The 21820-nt window shown below is 44.0% G+C and overlaps 1 protein-coding gene across 3 annotated transcripts in view; it reads left to right on the forward strand.

The window, feature by feature from the left end:
• Positions 1 to 2433, forward strand: part of LOC138583172 (alpha-N-acetylgalactosaminide alpha-2,6-sialyltransferase 1-like) — a 321805-nt gene extending 319372 nt beyond the window's left edge. For 2 of the 3 annotated variants that reach the window (XM_069655166.1, XM_069655165.1), the window contains exon 9: positions 961 to 1271. In XM_069655166.1, coding sequence (XP_069511267.1) covers positions 961 to 1131 — 171 coding nt within the window. In that variant the 3' untranslated portion in view covers positions 1132 to 1271. Of the gene's footprint in view, positions 1 to 960 lie in introns of all 3 variants that reach the window. The other variant, XM_069655167.1, reaches the window with a different exon arrangement.
• The last annotated feature ends 19387 nt before the right edge of the window (positions 2434 to 21820 follow it).

Here is a 21820-nt window from a genome sequence, read left to right on the forward strand (position 1 = left end):
TTTGTAGTTTGTTTAACACGTTGCTGTAATCAAGTTGGACAATATTAGTCCTTGCGCTAGTGTGATACGGCTATTTGTGGACAGGTAGGATTTACAGGCATGGATGAGCTTACATGTATAGGCGGTAGCCACAGCGTTAACTTGTTTCCTGAGGTTCAATGTTGAGTCAAGATAGAAACCTTAAGTTTTATTTTCCTTAGCAGTTTTGATCGTGTTGCCATCTATAATGAAGGAAGCATATTTTGTATTAAGTTTGTTGATGTAAGCGGGGGCCCCTAGAATAAGAATTTCAGTCTTCTCATCAATCAGGCAGAGGCTTTGGGTGGCCATTCAGGCCTGAATGACGAGGTAGATTTTGTTTAGTAAGGAGTTGTCGGAGTCATATTTCATTCATTATAGCAGTGAGTAAAAGGCGAAATCCCACAAACAACTCCTTTCAGTAATGCCTCTCTTGCTATTTCAGATAGACTCCATGTCTCGGTTTACTTCAGGCATTTATACTTTGGGTCTAAAGTTGTTACAAATTATCCACAGAGTCGTTTATTATATGATACAGACCATCATTAATTGGTGACATGGAGGTTTTTAAGTGTTTTGCTGAAAATGGGTCTGAAGAGATCCAGATGTTTTACATTTGGGGATCAGTAGTAGGAAGGTTTCTTTAGACAAGAGGAAAAGGATATAAGTCCTATAGGTTTTGATTCATGAAGCAAAGGTGGCAAATTTAGTGGGCAACAGAGGAAAAGGATATAAGTCCAATAGGTTTTGATTCATGAAGCAAAGGTGGGGAATTTAGTGGGCAACAGAGGAAAGGGATATAAGTCCTATAGGTTTTGATTCATTAAGCAAAGGTAGCACATTTAGTGTATGTTGTTCATATTGTCACATATCATCATGCAGTTGAGTCTGGTTAAGATCTTCTGCCTTACATTTTATCTGTCTTTCACTCTCTCCTTTTAGGTCAGTGCGTATGGATTCATAACTCCTGACTACGAGAAATACTCTGACCACTATTTTGACAAGTCAAAGAAAGAGGTGATGTTTTATGTGAATCATGACTACAGCATTGAAATTGACTTGTGGCAGAGGCTGCACAATCAAGGGATCATAAAGCTGTACAGCAGATCGTGAGGATGGCGCACACACCTCCCCGTCTGACACCGACCCAGTAACAGAGAAGATGTGGAAAGCAGAAGCAGCTGCAGGTGACTGGAGCAGCACTGGTTGCTCCTTGAAAGCGCTAACAAAAGATCAGAGCAGACATTGTAACCAGGCACAGCTCATCCTGTGTTCTTCAGAAAGGAGCTTTGGAATGGAAAAAACTGAAGTAATCCAACATGTAGGACAACGAAGAGGTTCTTAGCACCCCAGTGAACCCAAAGGAGGATGGACTTATATTCCACATTTTAATTTATTAAGGATACATTAACTTTTCAGCAACAGATTGCTGACCATTGAGGTACTTGGGAGTTGACAATTACCTCTGCCCTCCTTTCAGTGTGTAGGTAAGTGTGGCGTGGTGTAGATACCCTTCCATTGGTTAGTGGTTAGGTATGGGTGTGGGGCCATCTCATTGGGTCGTGGTTGAGTCAGATGACTTCTGGTGGCTATACCAAGGGTACATAATTGGGTAACACAATGACTAGTCGGTGCTTAAGAAGGATCCAGGGTTGTCATGCCATTCCATCAAGGAATAGATTGGAGAGCTATCCTAGTGTCGAGGGTAAGTTGTGTACTGTCATCAAGTACTGATTACTGTAACAGACAAGCTCTCTGACGGGCCTTGTTGGCATTCGACCACTGGCCAAAAGAGCCTGAGAACCAATTTGGCACCTTTGTGTTAATGTGCGGGCCAGTTTGGAATTCATTAGACTCTTTCAAGTGTAAGTATGACTAAAAACGGTCAGCTCAGTCGAAGGAACGCTGTGATGCACAGGATTGCCACATGTTGTTAATCCTGTCATTTCAACAAGATATATATTTGTTCTTGCTTGTTCATTTTATTTCTACCTATTTCTGTAATCATGTTTTTCCAATTGGACAATCACACTTGCAGGTCTTGAATTGTGAAGGCTGGAGCAAACAGAGTCGAGAACTCTCAAAAAAGGTTTCAGTACAGCTACCATTTAGTACAGTTATATGAAGCCGTTTCTCATGCTTTTATTTATGTGAAAACATCTGGGATTTCATGGAATGTAAAGAAATCTGTTGTCATTGTGGTGTCTTGCAGATGTGCACTGTTCACGTAATTTCACTCAGCAGCATTCAAATAATGACCATTGAACTACACCATAGGCAGGTGTAGTTATCATAGTTTCTTTTATTGCTGTACAGTAGTAGAATTCAGAGCTGTTTTAGGCTCCTCTCACTTCGCATTATGTTATGTGTTATCTTGTACTTATAACTGGGAATTAAAGCTACTGTCTTGCTCTTTTTGCATATCTTGATTTTATAAGGATTTTAAAAAAATATATTGTCAGGTTGGTTTATTGTGATTTGTAAAGTAAATTGCAAGTCAGCTCTATATAAACAGAGCATTATTTAAGTTCTTAAAATGTAAATGTTCAGAAAAATGGTATCTTTCTGTGCAGATAGAGACGAAAACTATGTAGCAAAGTGCCTATGTTGACGTTGCACTCAAATCCCAGCTTTAACACTTAGGGGGTAATTCATAGATTATTTGCGCCAGAAAAAACTGGATTTGTGCGCCATTCTGCACACAAATGCCTGTTTAACAAATGGGGATTTGTGGGCAGAATGGCACACAAATCCCATTTTTTTGGCGCAAATAATCCATGAATTACCCCCTTAAGCAAAGTGTGTGATCCAGTTTAACTAATGCATCCCACTGTGCCTTACCTTCCAAAACTGATAGACCCTCGAAGGGACTTAGTTCCCAGTATACGCAATGAAAAAACACCTCATTCTTGGCATATCCATGTTGGGCACCTATATTTAGGGTATGAGGGTACTTGGTTTTTGCTGCCCAATATTATTTGTCATCTGACACGAGTCAAAGAGTAGGAGATCTGGTACAGTTTCCTCCATATTGGTTAGTTACTGATGGGCCTGTGGTATAGACCTATTCTTTAATGGGTTAGTGAATGGGGTGCAGTGTACTTATGACCTGCTATCACTCAGTAGTATGCATTGATAATCAATGCATCAATGATTGATTTGGTTATCATTTCATGCAGAAATGCTGTCCAGAGTTTGAAAAGCAGCACATATAATGTTCTTGGGGTAAGGAAAACAAACCAAGATGTTGGAAGGTAACCATATAGCAAGAGCGTGGCAAAACAAACAAGATACACCAGTTGGCTGCCAATATGTGTTAGTCAGTGAGATGTATTGTGCCTTAATCATAATTTGAAGTTTAGATTTGTCAGCAAGTCAAGAATAAGCCAGAAATTGTGATTTGCCTGCAGTATGTTAATAGGTAGCACATAAACATAGGTCTGTCATTATGTAATGCTGCGTGCAGTATTAAAACCTCAGAGTCAGCCTCCCATGCAGAGATACTGTTATCATATTTTTGATGCAGACACTTATGATATGATATGATATATGATATGGCATTTATAACGCGCCTATACACAAGTGTTCGAGGAGCGACGAGGCTAGAGAGGGGAACAGAGGAAGGACGGACAGTGAATCTACTAGGCCAGGTGTCATTCAGATCGCAAATTACATTGATTCACCAAAACGCTAAGGCTAGGAAAAGTGACATCACACATGTTGACATGGGGTGGGCGAAATGCCTCAATTTTGTTCTGCTGGAAAATTGGCGGATTCCCGGCAAAATTGCCCAGATCCACCAATTTCATTTTTGAAGCGGGATGGACAGTTTGGGGCCTTTTTTCAAAATTTCATTTTTGAAAAATGAAATTTCTGCTGTTTCGTTTTTTTGCCAATTATATTTTTTGGACACAAATTAAAACATTTTGGGGGGGAAAGCGAATATTCTACACCGTAGAAAATACAAAACTAAGTGCCGGAAAAGGTAGAAAAACTGCCCAGCCGGTGGAACAAAATTGTTGACAAATTTCGCCAATTCCGTTTCGCTGGCCATTAATGTTGACACTTCGCCTGTGGCATCAAATGAACTCTGACCCATATGATGTCATAGGAAGTAGTGTCTGATAAACATTCACTCCAATGACAGTAACAAAAACGTTATGCAAAATAAATGAGTTTTTAATTGCCATACATATGTTAACTACGGAACATCCATGGTATAACTGGCATACAGCCATGATATACCTGGGAAGTACAACCATTGCCCAGGTGCCCACTTTATATTATGTAGCAAGTTTCAGATTCGTTTATTAGCAGCCAACTCTCAGCCACGAACCAGGCCCTGCAAGAACTGCAAATGCCCAGGAACAGGTTTAGATGCCTTGGAACAGAGACATACCCGCTAAAGGGTCCTCAGTCCAGCTTTGTGTCCACAAGAACCACTTTATGAGACCAGTAAAACCAACTCAATTCAGTGCCAAGAAACCAGTGTTAAATGTCAAGAATGACCTCATCTATAAAGATGTTGCCTCATTTGCTCACGAATACACGCTTTTTGCTCCAGAAAGACTAATATTATTAAAAGAAGACACGTACAGCTATCCAGTGCCTGCCATCATATGACCGAGACAGTCTGATTTGTCATTAACAGCTCCATTTACAATTCACAGTTGTTTCTAACCAATGTAGCCTCACATACTAAGACCCAGCCTCAGGTGCGCAGATATATCCTAATTTACCCACAGAGAGACGATTTTGGATGAACGTGGCTTACTTTGTCAGTATAGTATGTTTTGTCAAGTTACAAAATACATGACTAGATATTGCAGTTATATGCTACTTAGAGATTTGCATGCACATCTATAGCTATTGCAAGGCAGTGTTATATGCCTAGTTAATGTCATTTTATTCTATGAAAATCTTAAATCACACAGACACCACCGGGTTGCCCATTACACGCCATCTCTCAAATTCCGTCTCTAGAACACTATCTTTCATAGTCTCTCACTCATACACATCCCATCACATTCTCACACAATCTGCCTTTCTTGTATATTCTCTTGCCTCCCTGGCCTTTGTCTCTTACAAAATTAAGCATTCATAGCCGATCTGGCAGGCCGGAGAGAGTATGGATGCTATTAGTAACCCGGGATGCCAATCCAGTAACCCGGGGTGCTGAGAGCATTGCAATTTGATTGAATGAACTGGACATTCAAACGAAATACTTTAGCAAGATGGCCGCCATAGAGCTGAAGACGGGGCTCAATACGGACTGCCTCTTCCATTTCTATGGCGGCCAGTGCGGACAGGAAGGAGGTAGTAGCGGCAAGCACTGCCGCTGCTGAAATCAGGTAAGTGGGGTGGTGGGGATTAAAAGAAGAATTGGGAGGGAAGGAAGGGCGGAGGCAAGATGACGGGGAATCAGCCAGCAGGTTGCTCGGAACACAGGCTTAGATTGGTAGTTTCAACCGGCACTCCATTCAACCAGATTGGTCGCTCACCCCGCACGGGTGCTAATCATTGTTGTCATTTTGTGGATCAAAGATTCCAAGGAAAAATTTGATGTAAAGATTTTAATTAACCTTTGCTCCCTGTCATAGAGACAGCTTGCCAGTCAATAGTAATACACATATAGCTGGCATCAGGGAAATCCAGTGGTCATCCCACAGTCATGCAGACAATTTGACAAAAGATTTTTTTGCCCAGTTGAGCTATAAAGTCATTTGCGGTTAAGAAAACAATATATGTGTACACACCCATTTGTCATATAATAATTCTTAAAAACTGTCCAGCTGTTCTTTTCTAGACAGGATTGCCCCATAAAAACAGTGATGAGTTTGGTGGTATCTGTGGTAAACCTGCTGAGATACCACCAAACTCTATTACTGATACCTCCACCTGGTTAGGCGGTATTACTGCCAAACTACAAGTGATGGTAGGCGGTGTTAGTCCTAATCAATTGGAGTTCGAAGGACTCTACTGGTATTTTGGTTTTATTACCACTGGTGGTAAATCTGCTTGCGGTAATACCACCAATTTGGCCTTTCTCCCAAACTCGCAGTTGGGCAGTACAGCAATGCAGGAGTAACGGTATTACTGCTACATTTTTACTGCACCACCCGATTCATAATGAAGCCCATTGTCTCGAATAATGGAAGTAACAGTGCAGATTTTCTGCTCTTTCTTTAAACAGCATGTTCTATAGGCAAAGTGTTATGTTATCTCCAATGACCATCCTGGTTATCTACATACCTGTTATCAAATGTGCAGAACTTGCCTGCTAAGCCCACAATGCATTTCTTCCTTTTAACAATTACCTTAGTAGGTAGTTTGTCACAGCTGCAGCAGGTGCTGTGGAAAGGAAACGTCATGCACGTCCCCACTGTTAGAAGTATTGCATGTGTGATGAAATCACTACTTCCCTGCACAGTACAGGGATGAATACTGGTTTCTAAATTCTTAATCAGCCCTACACTACTATTAAAACAGCAGTGATCTCAGGTGAAATAGGCACAATATTAATTGAATACTTCCTTTGCCTCTTTAAGGTATCATGGGCCATACAATAGTACGATAAGTACCAAATTAAAAGAGAATGCAGAATTTGGGAGCAGAAGTCCCTCTGGATAATGAAGCACAGGGGTCTGCAGGTAAATAGTTTTGTGGACAAGTCAAACAAGAATATGTCTTAAAGTGATAATGTGGGATCTTCAATGACACTGGATCCCATAGTGCAAGGATGGGAAGATAGAACCACTGATATATACCGTTGTTGTCATCTTTCGGGTATTCAACAGCTTTAAGCTGGGTTTCTGGTTGTTTTCTGGGGTGTCAACCTGGAGTTGAGTTGGTGAGATGGCTCAATGGGATTCAACACAGCTATACACTTTCGAAAGTGACAATGGCTCGTAGCTCAAGGAAGCTTGGGACATGAAGGTGATATCAAAGGCATCTTCCTTTGGTGATTGGGGTGTTGTGGGAGCCTTCCCTAAAGAAAGGAGAGTCTGCCTTCTGCCCTTGCAACCTGGAAGTTTCCCATGCACAATAACAGGGCCTGTCACTACAACAGGCAGTGGGGTACCAGTGGCCAGCTACTAGCAGGCTTTCCTCTAGCAGGTCACTTCAAATGTTTATCCGAAACGGTTAGGTAGAGGACTCTCCCCCTCCTTATCTTCACCCAATGGAGCGTAACTTTACCAAGATGCTTCCGAGATGTTTTTTCAAGGAGGTTCTTCCTGATGATGCTCCAATATGATGCTCAGGATCTCACCCCCTTATGTAGTCACTTTGCCACAGTGGATTGGTCAATTTCAAGCCTTCAATAAAGGGGACACTCATTTCTGCTGTAACAATGGCTATTCCTTGTGATGTCAGCTCCCAGAGTGCCTGGTATGCATGAAGTTAGGGGGATGTCACCAAGGAAGTGGAGGCCTGAGAAATCAAAGATGGCTAAACCCTTTCCCAGTGGCCCTCTCTAGATACATTTCTCTTACCCATGTTCTTTTTCTTCCTTGCCACAAAGGGACTCCAGTAATGATTTCCCGGTGTTGCAGTGGCCCATTTTAAGTGCCCACCCCATCCCCCAACAGAGCTCTGTCCTGATCTCCTGCGAAGGTGACAAAGCTTCCAAGAAGAGAACAAAGAGCATCCTGGGCAAAGTCAACCAAATGGTGTAGGTGAAACTTCTAGTCCAGTTGCAATAATCAAATAACGATGCAGTAGCAGGTTCAGTGGAACCCAACTGGAAATATCAAATCACATCAGATTGGGTTTTGGCAATTATAACAATAGCTTGTCTGCCACTAAATTAAACCAAATCCTTGTATCTACAGAGACCAAAGTGATTAAGCATTATCGCCAACACTATCCCTCTGCCCCCAATGCACCCCGGGCACACCAGGCCGGCATCAACATGAAATCTCCCAACGCCCATCCTCCACCAGGCTGCTCACTCTCCACAACACAAGCCCACAGTAATGCTTACACCAGCACGTACACAAACAAGCACATCCACCCCTCAGCCAGCCCCCAAAAGGCAAGCACTGCATCATTGCCACCCCTACCTAAACTGATCACACATACCAACCACAGCCATCAGAACTCAATCATTCATGACCTATGCACTTATTAACGCACGCTCTTTAACTGTCCACGCTCTACAAATAAACAATCTCATCACCCACCATAACCTGGATGACTTAGCCATTTCAGAATCTTGGCTCCACAAAGCTTCAGGTCCTACACTTTCACTAGCCATACTCCCTGGTTACGACATCTACTGCAAAGACGGACTCACCTCCAGAGGTAGTGGTGTTGCACTGATAACCATTGAGTCCCTCCCTTTTAGACAGATCCAAACCTCCCTCAGTGACAATGTTGACCAACTTTCCTTCAAACTATCCACCACACCAACCTGCACCATCACCATCCACCTCATCTACCGCCCCCCAGGCACCTCCCACAACTTTGGGGAAAACCTCCTCCACATCCTCCAGGACAATATCAAAACCTCCACAAAAATGATTTTGTTGGTAGACCTCAACTTAGGCTTCCATGATCCAAATGATCCTCAAGCCATCTCACTGGCCAAAACACTTGAAACATTAGACTTCTCTCACCGCATCACCAACCCTACCCATGCCAATGTTCACTCACTAGACTGGATTGCCGACCACAATTGCAAAATCACTTTAAGCTCTAACTCCCCGTGCCCTTGACCCGAGCACCACATAATCCACTTCACCATCCCAAGTCCATCTAAACCCAAACATACCACCACAACACTTCCACCAGCTGTGACACACAGCACTCAGAAGCACACCAAAGAAAACCTCCTGCCCTGACTGGATAACCCTTGCCTTAAAGCCCCTTTCTCTAGCAACCCAAATGAACTGGTGGATATCTACACCATAACCCTATCTAAGGCAGTCAATTCCATAGCCCCCCTAGTCCCTTGCAAAGCCAAACCTATGAGGCATTCAAATGCTTGCTTTACCCAGGACCTCCTAGAATTGCACAACCTTAAACACCAGGCACAACACTCTGGCAGAAAAACCCCACCGCCCCTTTGAAAGAGGACTTCACTAAACTTGCCAAACAATACAAATCTGCCATTATATCTGCCAAAGCCTGCTCAAAAGATTCTAGAATCTGCAACGCCAAATCGGACACAAGAGAGATTTTCTTTATCTTTAGGGAATTGGAGCACACCTCTTCCTACTCCCACTAAGGAGGAAAATTGGTGCCCATAGATCCAACAGGCTCTGCTAAATAATATCGACATGCTGAACAAGACAATTCTCAGGCACCACGCTAAACACACCAAGCCCATTCCTGCCTCTGCCATTAGCAAACCCCCAATTCACCCTTCACCTCTCTCCCACAATTCTGCTTCAAAGACCTATCAGAAACTGAAACGTTAAGAATCGTCAATACCGCAAACCCTCCAAATGCAAAGGGGACACCTGCCCAGCCACCCTCATCAAAGAATGTGCCGAAACCATAACCCCTATCATCACTGCCTTTATAAATGCCTCCTTCTCTTTGAGCTCTGTGCCAGCCACCCTCAAAGAAGCCTGGGGCCTCCCCCTGCTAAAAAAAGCATTCTTGGACCCCACTATTCCCACCAACTACAGAACGATCACCACTGTCCCTTTACTGCTAAAAATCCTTGCCCACGCAGCTTACAAGCAAGTACAGATTTATCTCGAAAAACCACATCTTAGGAATGCACCAGTATGGCTACGCCCTGGGCATGGCACTGAGTCAGCACACCTAGACATGAAATATCAACTGGACGATATCGGAGACGAGGGCAAGACAGCGCTTCTCCTCCTCCTCGATCTTTCTGCCGCTTTTGACATGGTCAACCATAAAATCCTATGTCACCACCTCACTGCCTCAGCCAACTTCTCCCAAGGCTACGGCCTGGATTGCCTCCCTTTTGGAAGGAAGAGTCATGAAGATCTTCACAGAAAACGCAAATGCCCCTCCGTCCCCCATCCCTTGTGGAGTTCCACAAGGGTCTTTCATCTCCTCCCACCCTCTACAACCATTTTCACAAGGCACATCTTCGACATCCTGGACACACGTGGCATAGCCTACACCAACTATGCTGACAATACCCAAATCATGATCACACACGTGGCATACCATACACCAACTATGCAGAAGATTTGAACACCCTCAATATTTACTCACTGATTCAGTCTTGGATGGCAGAGAAGCACCTCTGTCTAAACAGTGACAAAACAGAAATCCTATTAATCAGATTCCCCAATGCCCTAAATAATCTCTCCTCACTCTACTTTGCATTCCTGATTGATAACATCTGCATTCCGGTCTCATCCTCTGTTACAACCCTAGGAGTGCACGTCGATGCATCCCTAAACATGTCCCGCCATGTGAATGCCATCGCCTCATCAGCAGCCTACTCAACCAATGTCTTAAATGCTGCCAGACCCTTCCTATCCAGGAACAGCTGCTTGACGGTGGCCCGAGCCATCATAGGCTCAAAGCTGGGCTACTGCAATGTACTCTTTGCTGGCATCTCCACTAGTAACATTAAGAAACTCCAATCCATTCAAAAAAATGTTCTACGAGCAGCCCTGAACATCCCCAGAATGGAACACATATCAGAAGCTAGAAAGGAGGCTCACTGTCTTCCCATCCAAGCACGTATCACCTTCAAAACCCTCTCAATCATTCAAAAATGCCTTTCCGCCACAGCCCCCTTGTATCTCTCCCAGAAACTAGTCAAAGCACACTCAAAAAGAGCTACTAGAAAAACATATACTGACCATCTAGTGATACCCAAGGTTAAACGCACCAAAGCAGGCAGAGCTAACGTCCCCTACCTAGCAGCCAAACAATGGAATGCACTTCCCTCTGACTCCGAGCAGAAAGATCTTACTGGGTATTCAGAAAAACGCTCAAAATGCAGTTGTTCTCCTAATCACAAACCACCACCTACATCCAGAAGGGCCAGTGCTGTGCAACCCCATATACTGTTGTAACAGATTTTATGACACAGTATACCCCAGCCAGGGACTTCTTCATCTGACACTGAGGGTGGCACACAATAAAACACACCCTTTTATTTTTATTTGAACCCTGGGTTCTTTTTTGAAAAGGCACCCAACCCGTCTCACACCCGCCTTAACAAATACCCTGTGTCACAATGGACCATGAACCAGGCCAATGTGTAACAAAAAATATTTATTTATTTTTAGAATTCAAATGAAAATCAGGGCAAAACAAAATTTAGGCCAGCAGCCACCACGGTGTTGCAGTACAAGATGCAAAATCTTATAATACAATGAATTAAACTTTCTGACATCATCTACATAAACCTTAAATAGAAATGGAAATAAAATAACTTTTCTTCACAAGCGTAGATGACAAATAGGTTATACACTCACCCTGCAGCACTTCCCCCAAACACCTGCTAACTAAATTCTGTGTGGATGGAAAGCAGTGGCAAGGAGTCAGCAAGAAGAGGGAAAAATCGTTTTTTAAATTCGACCCACCACTCCAGAATGGGAGGTCAAAGAAGAGAATGTAACCCTTCAAAAGGAGCAAAATGGCATACTCAGATTTTACTTGTTACTTGGAGATCAGTTAAATTTGCAGTAGGATCGATAGGACTGAAATTCATGTGGCTGCACTAAAGAGACAAGGAAGCTTACAGGCTACTGATCAGGGTACTAAAGCAACGTGAACACAGGTGAGGAAATCGATTTTGGGAGGAAAGCAATGCAACTAAAATCACACACAGCAGAATTGCAATTTCTTATTTCACATTAGGCTTTAAACTGCCACACAGCTAAGAAAGTGGGCTTAGCAGTCAAAATCGCAAATCGGTTTTTGGGATGGGAAATAAAGACACAGAACAGATAGGATACTAAGGGAAAGGGGTGACTCTTATAGGATGATGATATGGGTTTTATTATGGGAAATGCAAGTTAGATTTTAATTAAAGCAACATTGGTTTTGTTAGCGCAATGATTAGTTCAACTGAGACTATATTTTAAAGAATATAATTGTTAAAGAAAGGCACTTGTCATGAGGCGGTTGAGTTCCAATTACAACCAACTTACTGTGAATCTCTTTATAGGGGAATTAATTGAGTTATTCCAAATGATACTAGGGACTTACACAGGTAACTGAAGGAACTAAAGAACACATATTCTAACAGATATGGACTTACACAGATTCTTTTAAGGAAAGGGTGTACAGAGGATACTGGCAATTTGGGAAAGGGCTAGGGTTTTAATGGGGTTTGAATAGGGTTTGAACAGGATGCAAGGTGAAATAGTGGGATATGCAATTTTTGGGTAATGAGTGATGGGATGGTTACTAGGCAAGCTTGGGTTTGATAATTTGGACGGCCAGCAGGGTCTCTAGACGGTGGGGCATTGATCTGGTTATGGGCAGCGGGGTCAAGAGATCTGGTTACTGGGGCAGCTGGGCTCTCCTGGTGGGGAACAGCTGGGCAATGTCTGGTCACTGTAGACAGCGGGCTGGGCAAAGAGTCTGGTCACTGGATTCTCCTAAAGGGATCAGCTGCCTTTCCTCCTTTCTCCCTGGATTATTGGGGTGAATGTGGTTCAGGATAGGTGGTTCTGCCTGGATCTGGGTCAACTGCCTCTGGACCTAGTTCTGGAGTCTTAGAATCTTGCAGGGTGAATTTCGAATGTTGAATCCCCCTGTGTCTCCCTGTCTACCTCTTAAATAGACACAGTGACATCATAGAATTTTACAATCTGGGTGGAAATACTCTGGACGTACCCCTTGCATGGGATAGGCCAGGCTATGGGTGTGGCCTCCTCCCTCCTAGCTGATTGGTCCCAGGTAAGTGACCTGACATTAGATGTGTGTAGTTTTATGACTCCCTTTGTCTTACAAGCCTATGTTTCACAGAAATGGGTTATGGAATGGGGAATGGGTTATGGAACAAAACATCATATTTACAATAGTCACCATCATAAAAATCAGATAGATCCCATATTTCAGAAGGAATATGCCATTTCGATCACAAATTCTGTGTGATGGCACCTCGTCCTTGGGCACAATTTCGCTGTTTTCAGGAGAAACATATCTACAATTCTGCAAATGGCTCTGCATATGCATAATAGTATTTGGCATAGTTTCCCCAAGTTTAATATCTGTGCCATTTATGCTTCCCCCAGAAATGCATTTTTCCTGCCCTTTCTGTTCACCACGTTCCAGAGAGATGCACATGGTCTTATTGTGCTTGTCCAAAACTCACATTAAAACTGTCATAATATCACATCACTGCTTATTTAGATTGCGGGGGAAAATGTCTTAAAGCATAAATGTCTTGCATTGTCAATGAGGTGGATTTGCCCAAGATGTGGGTGGTGCTGTCACCCCCACAAATCACAGGGCTTCACCGCCATCCTTTGTAATTGGGAGCAGTTCTGCCTGGCAGGCTGGGAGAACCTGTAATTATCACACTGTCAGGTCCATAAGACATGGGCACATGCCCTTGCAGCCTTAGTCACTGGTAGGTGCAAAATTAGCCTTGCTGCCAAACTGGTTTGACAGAAATTCCTGGGCCTCAGCCAGGATGATTTGTCTTTTGGGGGCAAAAGCAGAGCACAATATACATATCTTTGCAGCCCCTCTCCTCACATGTACAATTGTGTTTCTGTGCGAGCTATAGTATTATTTCACATTCAGCTTTCCCAAGGTCATTTTCTGCTTTGCAAAAACAGATTTACCCATGTTCTTTTTCTCTCATGTTTATTTCACAAAATGCCATTTTTTTCTGCACATTGCTTCCTTTGCATTTACTTTCTGAAAGGCTTTTTATAGATATGGTCAGTTTCTGGACACAGCGATATGCTTAAAAATGGTTTCTTGGTAAATGACATGAGGCAAGAGAGAGAGCATCTTTCCTTTGAAATACTTTGCGTGTGTTGGTTTATTTCAAAAAGTAAATCCAAGCTTTGTGGACTTGAAGCAGAGCTCTTTTACTTTTCATGGACTCAAAAGATGAAACAATGCCGTTCTTGGAGGGATGGCCTTATTTGATTGTGTTCAAAATGAAATATATGGACAGGGCTGTGTTTTAATAGAACAAAACTGTGTGATGTTTGAAATGAAAGCAGCACCAGGGCGATGCCAATGTAAATGCAGGTAATTTTCCTGCACAGCCTTCAATGTTTAAATGACAGAACAGCAATGTACAGCCATTCTGAATGTGAGTTGTTTTCTCTGGATTCAAATGAATGACTACGAAATGCAGCTATTCTTAGGGTGGCTGTGTTCAACTCTTGCCCCCTATGTGCTCAGCAGACCAAAGCACAGCCATTTCTGGGTGACTGCTGAACTGCAGATTATGTTGTAGGGGGGCTCTGCCTGAGGTCTTAAATGTACGCTACAGACCCCCCTGCTCTGCCACGACTTCTTGTTGAGGAAGAGTAGGGCAGAGTGGGGTTCATTTGACAGTGTTCTCTTTCATCAGGAAGCGGCACACCAGGATTTCCTTCCGTCTTTTGGTTGGAGGGTATGGAGCGACACCCCCTTTCCTTCCTTCTCTTTCCAGGTCCTCTGGGAGGTCCTTACCAGGATAGGAGGTAATGGAGTTAATTATCTAATAGGAGGTAGATAAAAACAGGTTTTAGGATATTTAAATGACAGTCTTCCCAGAGGATTTACAACAGTGGGACAACAATTACAACTTACGCTTTCTAGGACATAAACATCTCTCATCTTTACCATCACACCAAGTAGATTACTCAACCCGGCAAGAACAACCATTTGATTTTAAAAACCCTTTTTTTTCACAATTACAGTAACACTAAAGGAAAATACTCCCTGTTACATAAATATATCTATGCCCCTCAATACCTTCCTCTGCGTTTTCTTTTCCATGCTTCTCATTCTTCAGATGTCTCCTCTGTTTGATTTTCCTTTGGCTCATCAATCAGCTGCAAAGTGTGTCTGGGGTGACACATTTTTAACTGATTGATGTGGACCCATTTCTCTTCTGACAGCTCTCCTTTGGGGACGCGGATTCTGTAGGAGACAGGTGAAATTTTGTCTACAATTTCAAAGGGACCGCACCAGGAGGAGAGGAATGTTCTCTCATTCTGGTTACTAACAATATTGTACAAGTAGACCCTATCTCCTACTTGGTATTCTTTTTTAGTTGTTTTTAAGTCGTAGTGGGTTTTCATCCCCTCTGATGATTTTCTAGATTCCGCTGAGCGTACTCAAAAGCATGCTGAAGGTGTTTTCTTAGATTCTCAACATATTCATGTGTTGTGGAGGCGTTTTTCAGTGTCTGCTCTTGTGTTCTGTAGAGCAGATGCTGAGGAAGCACCATTTTTCATCCAGTTATTAGCTCAAATGGAGACATTCTGGTCACAGAGGATGGGGTAGATCTGATGGCCATCAGGACAAGTGGTATTCGGATGTCGCAACTTGGCCCAGAATCTGCCACAAACTTCTTGAGAATGCTCACAATGGTTTTATTGTACCTCTCAACTCCCCCACTAGAGGATGAGCTGTATGCAATATGGAGTTTCCTTTTTACCCCAAGTATCTCCCACATCTTTGTCATCACTTCGCTGGTGAAGTGACTTCCTCGGTCTGATTCAATCCTTTGGGGAAGGCCAAAACGCGAGAAGATGTGGTTGAGCATCAGGGCAGCTGCTGATTCTGCCTTGCAATTTGGGGCCCAGAGACATTCCACCCATTTGGTAAACAAGCATGTTACTGTTAACATGTATTTGTTCCCATTAGAGGAGCAAATCAGGGACCCGATGAAGACTACGCGTAAATCTGACCAAGGCAGTGTCATCCCCCTCTTCTGGAGGAGAGCTTGGTGTGTGATTGAACTTGGCTGAAATTGTGCACACACAAGACACCCCTTCAAACATTGGTCGAGGTCCTGCCCCATGTGTGGCCTGTATGCAACCTCCCGCAAGATTTCTAAAGTAGTGTGAAACCCCCAATGACCGGCTGTGGCCGCAACATGGCCGTGACTTAGCATCAGGCTTTGGAATGAGGTAGGGACCACCCAATGGTCACATCCAGAGATGGATCTCCTTACCAATAAACCGTCTTGGATTCAGAAAGTTTTGGAAAGGTCACAGGTTCCTCAATGTGTTGGTAACATTTCCCAATAATCGGACCCCCTTTTTGTGACCTAATTAAATCAGCATCTGGGGTCTCTTTACTCCACTGGACAGCTGAGAGTTCATTGTGAGCAACAGGGACTCGATCTCAAGGAGATCCCCCTGGATGGATCCAGTTTTGGCTAACTGATCAGCCAGGTTGTTTCCAGTTTTGTCTGGTCCCTCTATTCTGGAATGACCCAAAATCCTTTTCCAATAGATGATCATCCCATTAGAGGTGACCAGATAATCAATATTGTGTATGAACTTGCCATGTTTAAGTGGTTTATTATTGGCACACAGCATGCCTCTGGTTCTCCAATTGATCAGGTGCTCCAAGAACCCATTCTAGACATAATCTGAATCAGTGATTATGACCAGATGGTGGAGTTTGTGTTGCACGGCAGTGAGGATGGCCTGATAAACTGTCATCAACTCTGCCACCTGACTACTGCGGGGACCGATCTTGTACCCAGCAGAGGGCTCTGGGGCATCATCCACCCAAGCATTCCCAACACCGGCCACCAGTTCCTTTTCCCTGTTGTTGTCAAAATGGTAGGAGCATCGATCCACATAAACTGTGGGCATCCCCTTGCACGTGTGTTCTTCTTGGACCTTGTGTGGGGAATTCAGGTACGCCTCCATGTTGTCTTGGGTTTTGAGACTTTCGTCCTCGAGACAGTTTTCCCGGGCACAATCATGTAAGTCAGCCAAACCTTGCACGAGGGTGTGTTGTGGAGGCGTTTTTCAGTGTCTGCTCTTGTGTTCTGTAGAGCAGATGCTGAGGAAGCACCATTTTTCATCCAGTTATTAGCTCAAATGGAGACATTCTGGTCACAGAGGATGGGGTAGATCTGATGGCCATCAGGACAAGTGGTATTCGGATGTCGCAACTTGGCCCAGAATCTGCCACAAACTTCTTGAGAATGCTCACAATGGTTTTATTGTACCTCTCAACTCCCCCACTAGAGGATGAGCTGTATGCAATATGGAGTTTCCTTTTTACCCCAAGTATCTCCCACATCTTTGTCATCACTTCGCTGGTGAAGTGACTTCCTCGGTCTGATTCAATCCTTTGGGGAAGGCCAAAACGCGAGAAGATGTGGTTGAGCATCAGGGCAGCTGCTGATTCTGCCTTGCAATTTGGGGCCCAGAGACATTCCACCCATTTGGTAAACAAGCATGTTACTGTTAACATGTATTTGTTCCCATTAGAGGAGCAAATCAGGGACCCGATGAAGACTACGCGTAAATCTGACCAAGGCAGTGTCATCCCCCTCTTCTGGAGGAGAGCTTGGTGTGTGATTGAACTTGGCTGAAATTGTGCACACACAAGACACCCCTTCAAACATTGGTCGAGGTCCTGCCCCATGTGTGGCCTGTATGCAACCTCCCGCAAGATTTCTAAAGTAGTGTGAAACCCCCAATGACCGGCTGTGGCCGCAACATGGCCGTGACTTAGCATCAGGCTTTGGAATGAGGTAGGGACCACCCAATGGTCACATCCAGAGATGGATCTCCTTACCAATAAACCGTCTTGGATTCAGAAAGTTTTGGAAAGGTCACAGGTTCCTCAATGTGTTGGTAACATTTCCCAATAATCGGACCCCCTTTTTGTGACCTAATTAAATCAGCATCTGGGGTCTCTTTACTCCACTGGACAGCTGAGAGTTCATTGTGAGCAACAGGGACTCGATCTCAAGGAGATCCCCCTGGATGGATCCAGTTTTGGCTAACTGATCAGCCAGGTTGTTTCCAGTTTTGTCTGGTCCCTCTATTCTGGAATGACCCAAAATCCTTTTCCAATAGATGATCATCCCATTAGAGGTGACCAGATAATCAATATTGTGTATGAACTTGCCATGTTTAAGTGGTTTATTATTGGCACACAGCATGCCTCTGGTTCTCCAATTGATCAGGTGCTCCAAGAACCCATTCTAGACATAATCTGAATCAGTGATTATGACCAGATGGTGGAGTTTGTGTTGCACGGCAGTGAGGATGGCCTGATAAACTGTCATCAACTCTGCCACCTGACTACTGCGGGGACCGATCTTGTACCCAGCAGAGGGCTCTGGGGCATCATCCACCCAAGCATTCCCAACGCCGGCCACCAGTTCCTTTTCCCTGTTGTTGTCAAAATGGTAGGAGCATCGATCCACATAAACTGTGGGCATCCCCTTGCACGTGTGTTCTTCTTGGACCTTGTGTGGGGAATTCAGGTACGCCTCCATGTTGTCTTGGGTTTTGAGACTTTCGTCCTCGAGACAGTTTTCCCGGGCACAATCATGTAAGTCAGCCAAACCTTGCACGAGGGGACGCTTCTTGTTTTGGCCATATCTGACCTCCACAGGAAAGCTTTGCATGGACACAATCCAGAAAGTAATTCTGGAATTACTTACATTTCCTTCCCGGATTCTGTCACTTTGGAGATATTGAAAAGGCTGGTGCGGAGTCTCCACTATAATGTGCTCCCTGTGGATGCACGGGCAGTAATTCTTTTAAATACCCACACCGTTGCCAGGAGTGCCTTCTCACAATCGTTGAATTTTTCCTCCACAGAGGATGAAGTCTTACTTGCATAGGAGATGACTTTATTGACCTTGTAATGCTTTTGATTTAACACTGCTGTTAAGCATGTATTCGAGAACCATGTCTCCAAGAAGAACTCATTGTTTTTGATGGGGTAAGCTAGACAACACACTTTTGAGAGGCTTCTTTTGAGTTGTTTCACTGCCTCGGCTTGTTCTGGACCCCACTCCCTCTTGACCTCTCACCCCTTCAACAGATGGACCACGGGTCCCGTGACCTCTGCGTAATCCTCAATGAACTTCCTACTGTAATTAGCCAGTCCAAGAAGGCTTCTTAGCTCACGCAGAGTTGTGGGGTCTTTTAGTTTTAGTAGTGCTTCCACTTTCTTCACCTGGGGACAGAGACCCTCAGGGGTGATTTCATGTCCCAAGAAGTTTACACGAGTCCTACACCACTGTGCCTTCTGGAATGACAGTTTTGCCCCGGCAACCCTCAAATGGGTCAGAACATAGCAGATTTCCGCTATGTGTTCCTCCACAGTTGAGCTTTTAATCAGGACATCATCCACATAGGCCAGGTTACCCCTTCCACCCATGTCCGGCATGGTCTTGTGTAGGAAGATGTTGAATTCATTGCCAGAGTTTATGTATCCAAAGGGACACCGGGTCCATCTGTACTGCTGCCACCCGAAGGTGAAGGCTAGCTTGTACTGGTCCTCCCTACTGACGGGTGCTGTCCAGTATCCTTTGGTCTGGTCAATGGCGGTGTACACCTTTGACCCCTGGATCTGGCCCAGTCCCTGGTAAATGTAGGGAAGAGGCCATCGGGACATGTGGACCCTTTTGTTCAGTTCCTTAAGGTCTGTGCATATTGGCCATTTAGTTTTATAATCCCCAGTGCCGGATTAGTAAAGTTACTGTTGACTGGACGAATTATCTCATGGGACTCTAAGTTTTTGAAGATTTCTGTAAGGGACTCCATAGACGCGAGAGGCAAGCGATATTGCTTCACGAATACAGGAGTCATTCCATGGTCCATGGGAATTGAGGTAGTATGTACCTCTGTGAGACCGCAGTTGAACGAGTCCACAGCAAAGATAACTTCAAAATCTAAATACACCTGTTTCAACTTTTGCTTTTGTTCCTCAGTCTCACAGGCATCAGTGAGGTTGACCCATTCTTCAACCATCTGTCTGAACCCTAGAAATAACTCTGGTTTCGTGATCTCAGCGGCCTCCTCCAGCTGTGTGGAGAGATCTCTGGTGAGGGTGTTAACCTGGACAGAGGGTTTCAGGTAGGAGAGGCAGTATTTGTGGACCTGGAATATCACCTCATCCTTCCTGATGTCACAGGTCATCTTTTCCCCCCGTAAGGGCAGGAAGAGTACACCAGGAAATTCCCCCCTTGCTGGGTGAAGATCCTTTCTGGTGGTATGTCATTGCCACAGTCATAGCAGTCATTGGGGATTGATCCTATAATTTCATTTCCTCAGTCCATGGAAAACGCTGGTTATCAACCGCCATTCCAATAATGGTGCCTGCGCCCAGAGTGATACTCCCAGGGTCGCTATTATCCACCAATATTGGAATGGTGTTGTGTTCTAAGTTAACTAATGGTGTTGGGTTTAACCCCAACCCCTGTTGTTGGAGATGGGCATTGAGGTGTATATAAGCATCTGGATTTTGAAGTTTCTGTCCTCTCTTAATTTTTAAGTCAAATGGGAATTGTCGGGTCCGTCCTGGGATGGTTACCTCCTCTCCAATTTGAACTTCAACTGCATACGCCAGAAATTGAGCTGACCAAAATGTCTTTTCAGAATCATCAAAGCCCATAGAGTTGCCCTCCAGTCAGGACCATGCCTTGTAATGGATAAGGTCCAAATTAATTGCAAACCAATTGTGAATGTCACTGCCTAAATAGAATGCAGCAGGGGCGTCTTGCATGACCCAACAATTATACTCTATGCTTTTCTCACTTATGGACATTTTTAGCATACACCTGGTATGCAGGAGATGTTTGGAATTGGAAGTTTTCAGGCCCATTTCCCACTTATTAATCAATTTGAATGTGGGAATGGTCGGATATTTTGGGAGTTTCCTGAACAACGCTTCACTGATTAAGCTTTTTCCATTATTCAGGCACACAATGGTGCGAACAGGCTCCCTCCCCTCATTTAACTGAATAGAGAGGAACAGCTGTTCACTCTTTTTCTGAATCTCAGCCAAGCTTTGAGCTAGTTTTTCATCACTTTTGACTACAGGACTTGGATTTTTAGATTGGGGATTGGTATACAATTTCAAAGTATTTCCTTCCAGTGTGGAATGTCACTTGAAACTGGAAGGAAGGTTGATTTTCAGGAATGGAGAGGAGTTCTCATCACCAGTTTGTTGTCCTACAGCAATTACTGTAATTCCAGGTATTTGATTGTTTGGAAAATGGAACTCAATTTGTTCAGATTTTTGTTCAACCATGTGGCATTTGCCATTTAAACTGACATAGTTGATGCTTTGTTTTAATTTTATTGGCCGGTTAGTCCGAGTCCAGAGGACCTAGTTCACAGTCTATCAGGGGAGACAACCTCCAAAGGAGGTAATTTCCTAATTGACAGGGTGTCCCCTCTGGAGTCATGACTATGACTGGGTGTTTCACCTTGTGACGCCCAATTTTAATTTCCAGATCCACAGTCCCCAAAACAGGAATTTAATTCCTGTCAAAGCTCTGGAGTTGTCCAAGAAGAGGGGTGAGAGGGATCTGGTGTCTCTCCCCCTTCCTGAATTTAGCTGCTCAAAGGCCCTTTTGAAAAGAAGAGTGGCTTGGAATCCATGTCCATCAGTGCTAAAATTGCACATTGCCCTTGCACTTGAACGGGGGCATAGAACCTCCCTTCTTTCTCCTCCATGGGGCAAAGGAAATGGGCATTTTGGGCAAGCTGGGCGGTCAGTTTCTTTATCTTGGACTCCGAAGCGGTGGGATTTTGGATGGTTTTCTGTACCAGAGTTTGGGAATCTGTAAAGAAAATGTAGCATCCACAAATAGATGGGATTTTGGAATTCCCTTAGTCCCTTAGCTCTGTGCTGCCCCCCTTTAGCTAGAGACAGTCACTAGACCTGGTTTGGGGGGGAG

Source organism: Ambystoma mexicanum, chromosome 3q (genome assembly GCF_040938575.1).
Source record: "Ambystoma mexicanum isolate Mex_15411 chromosome 3q, UKY_AmexF1_1, whole genome shotgun sequence".
Classification (NCBI taxonomy): Eukaryota; Metazoa; Chordata; class Amphibia; order Caudata; family Ambystomatidae; genus Ambystoma; species Ambystoma mexicanum.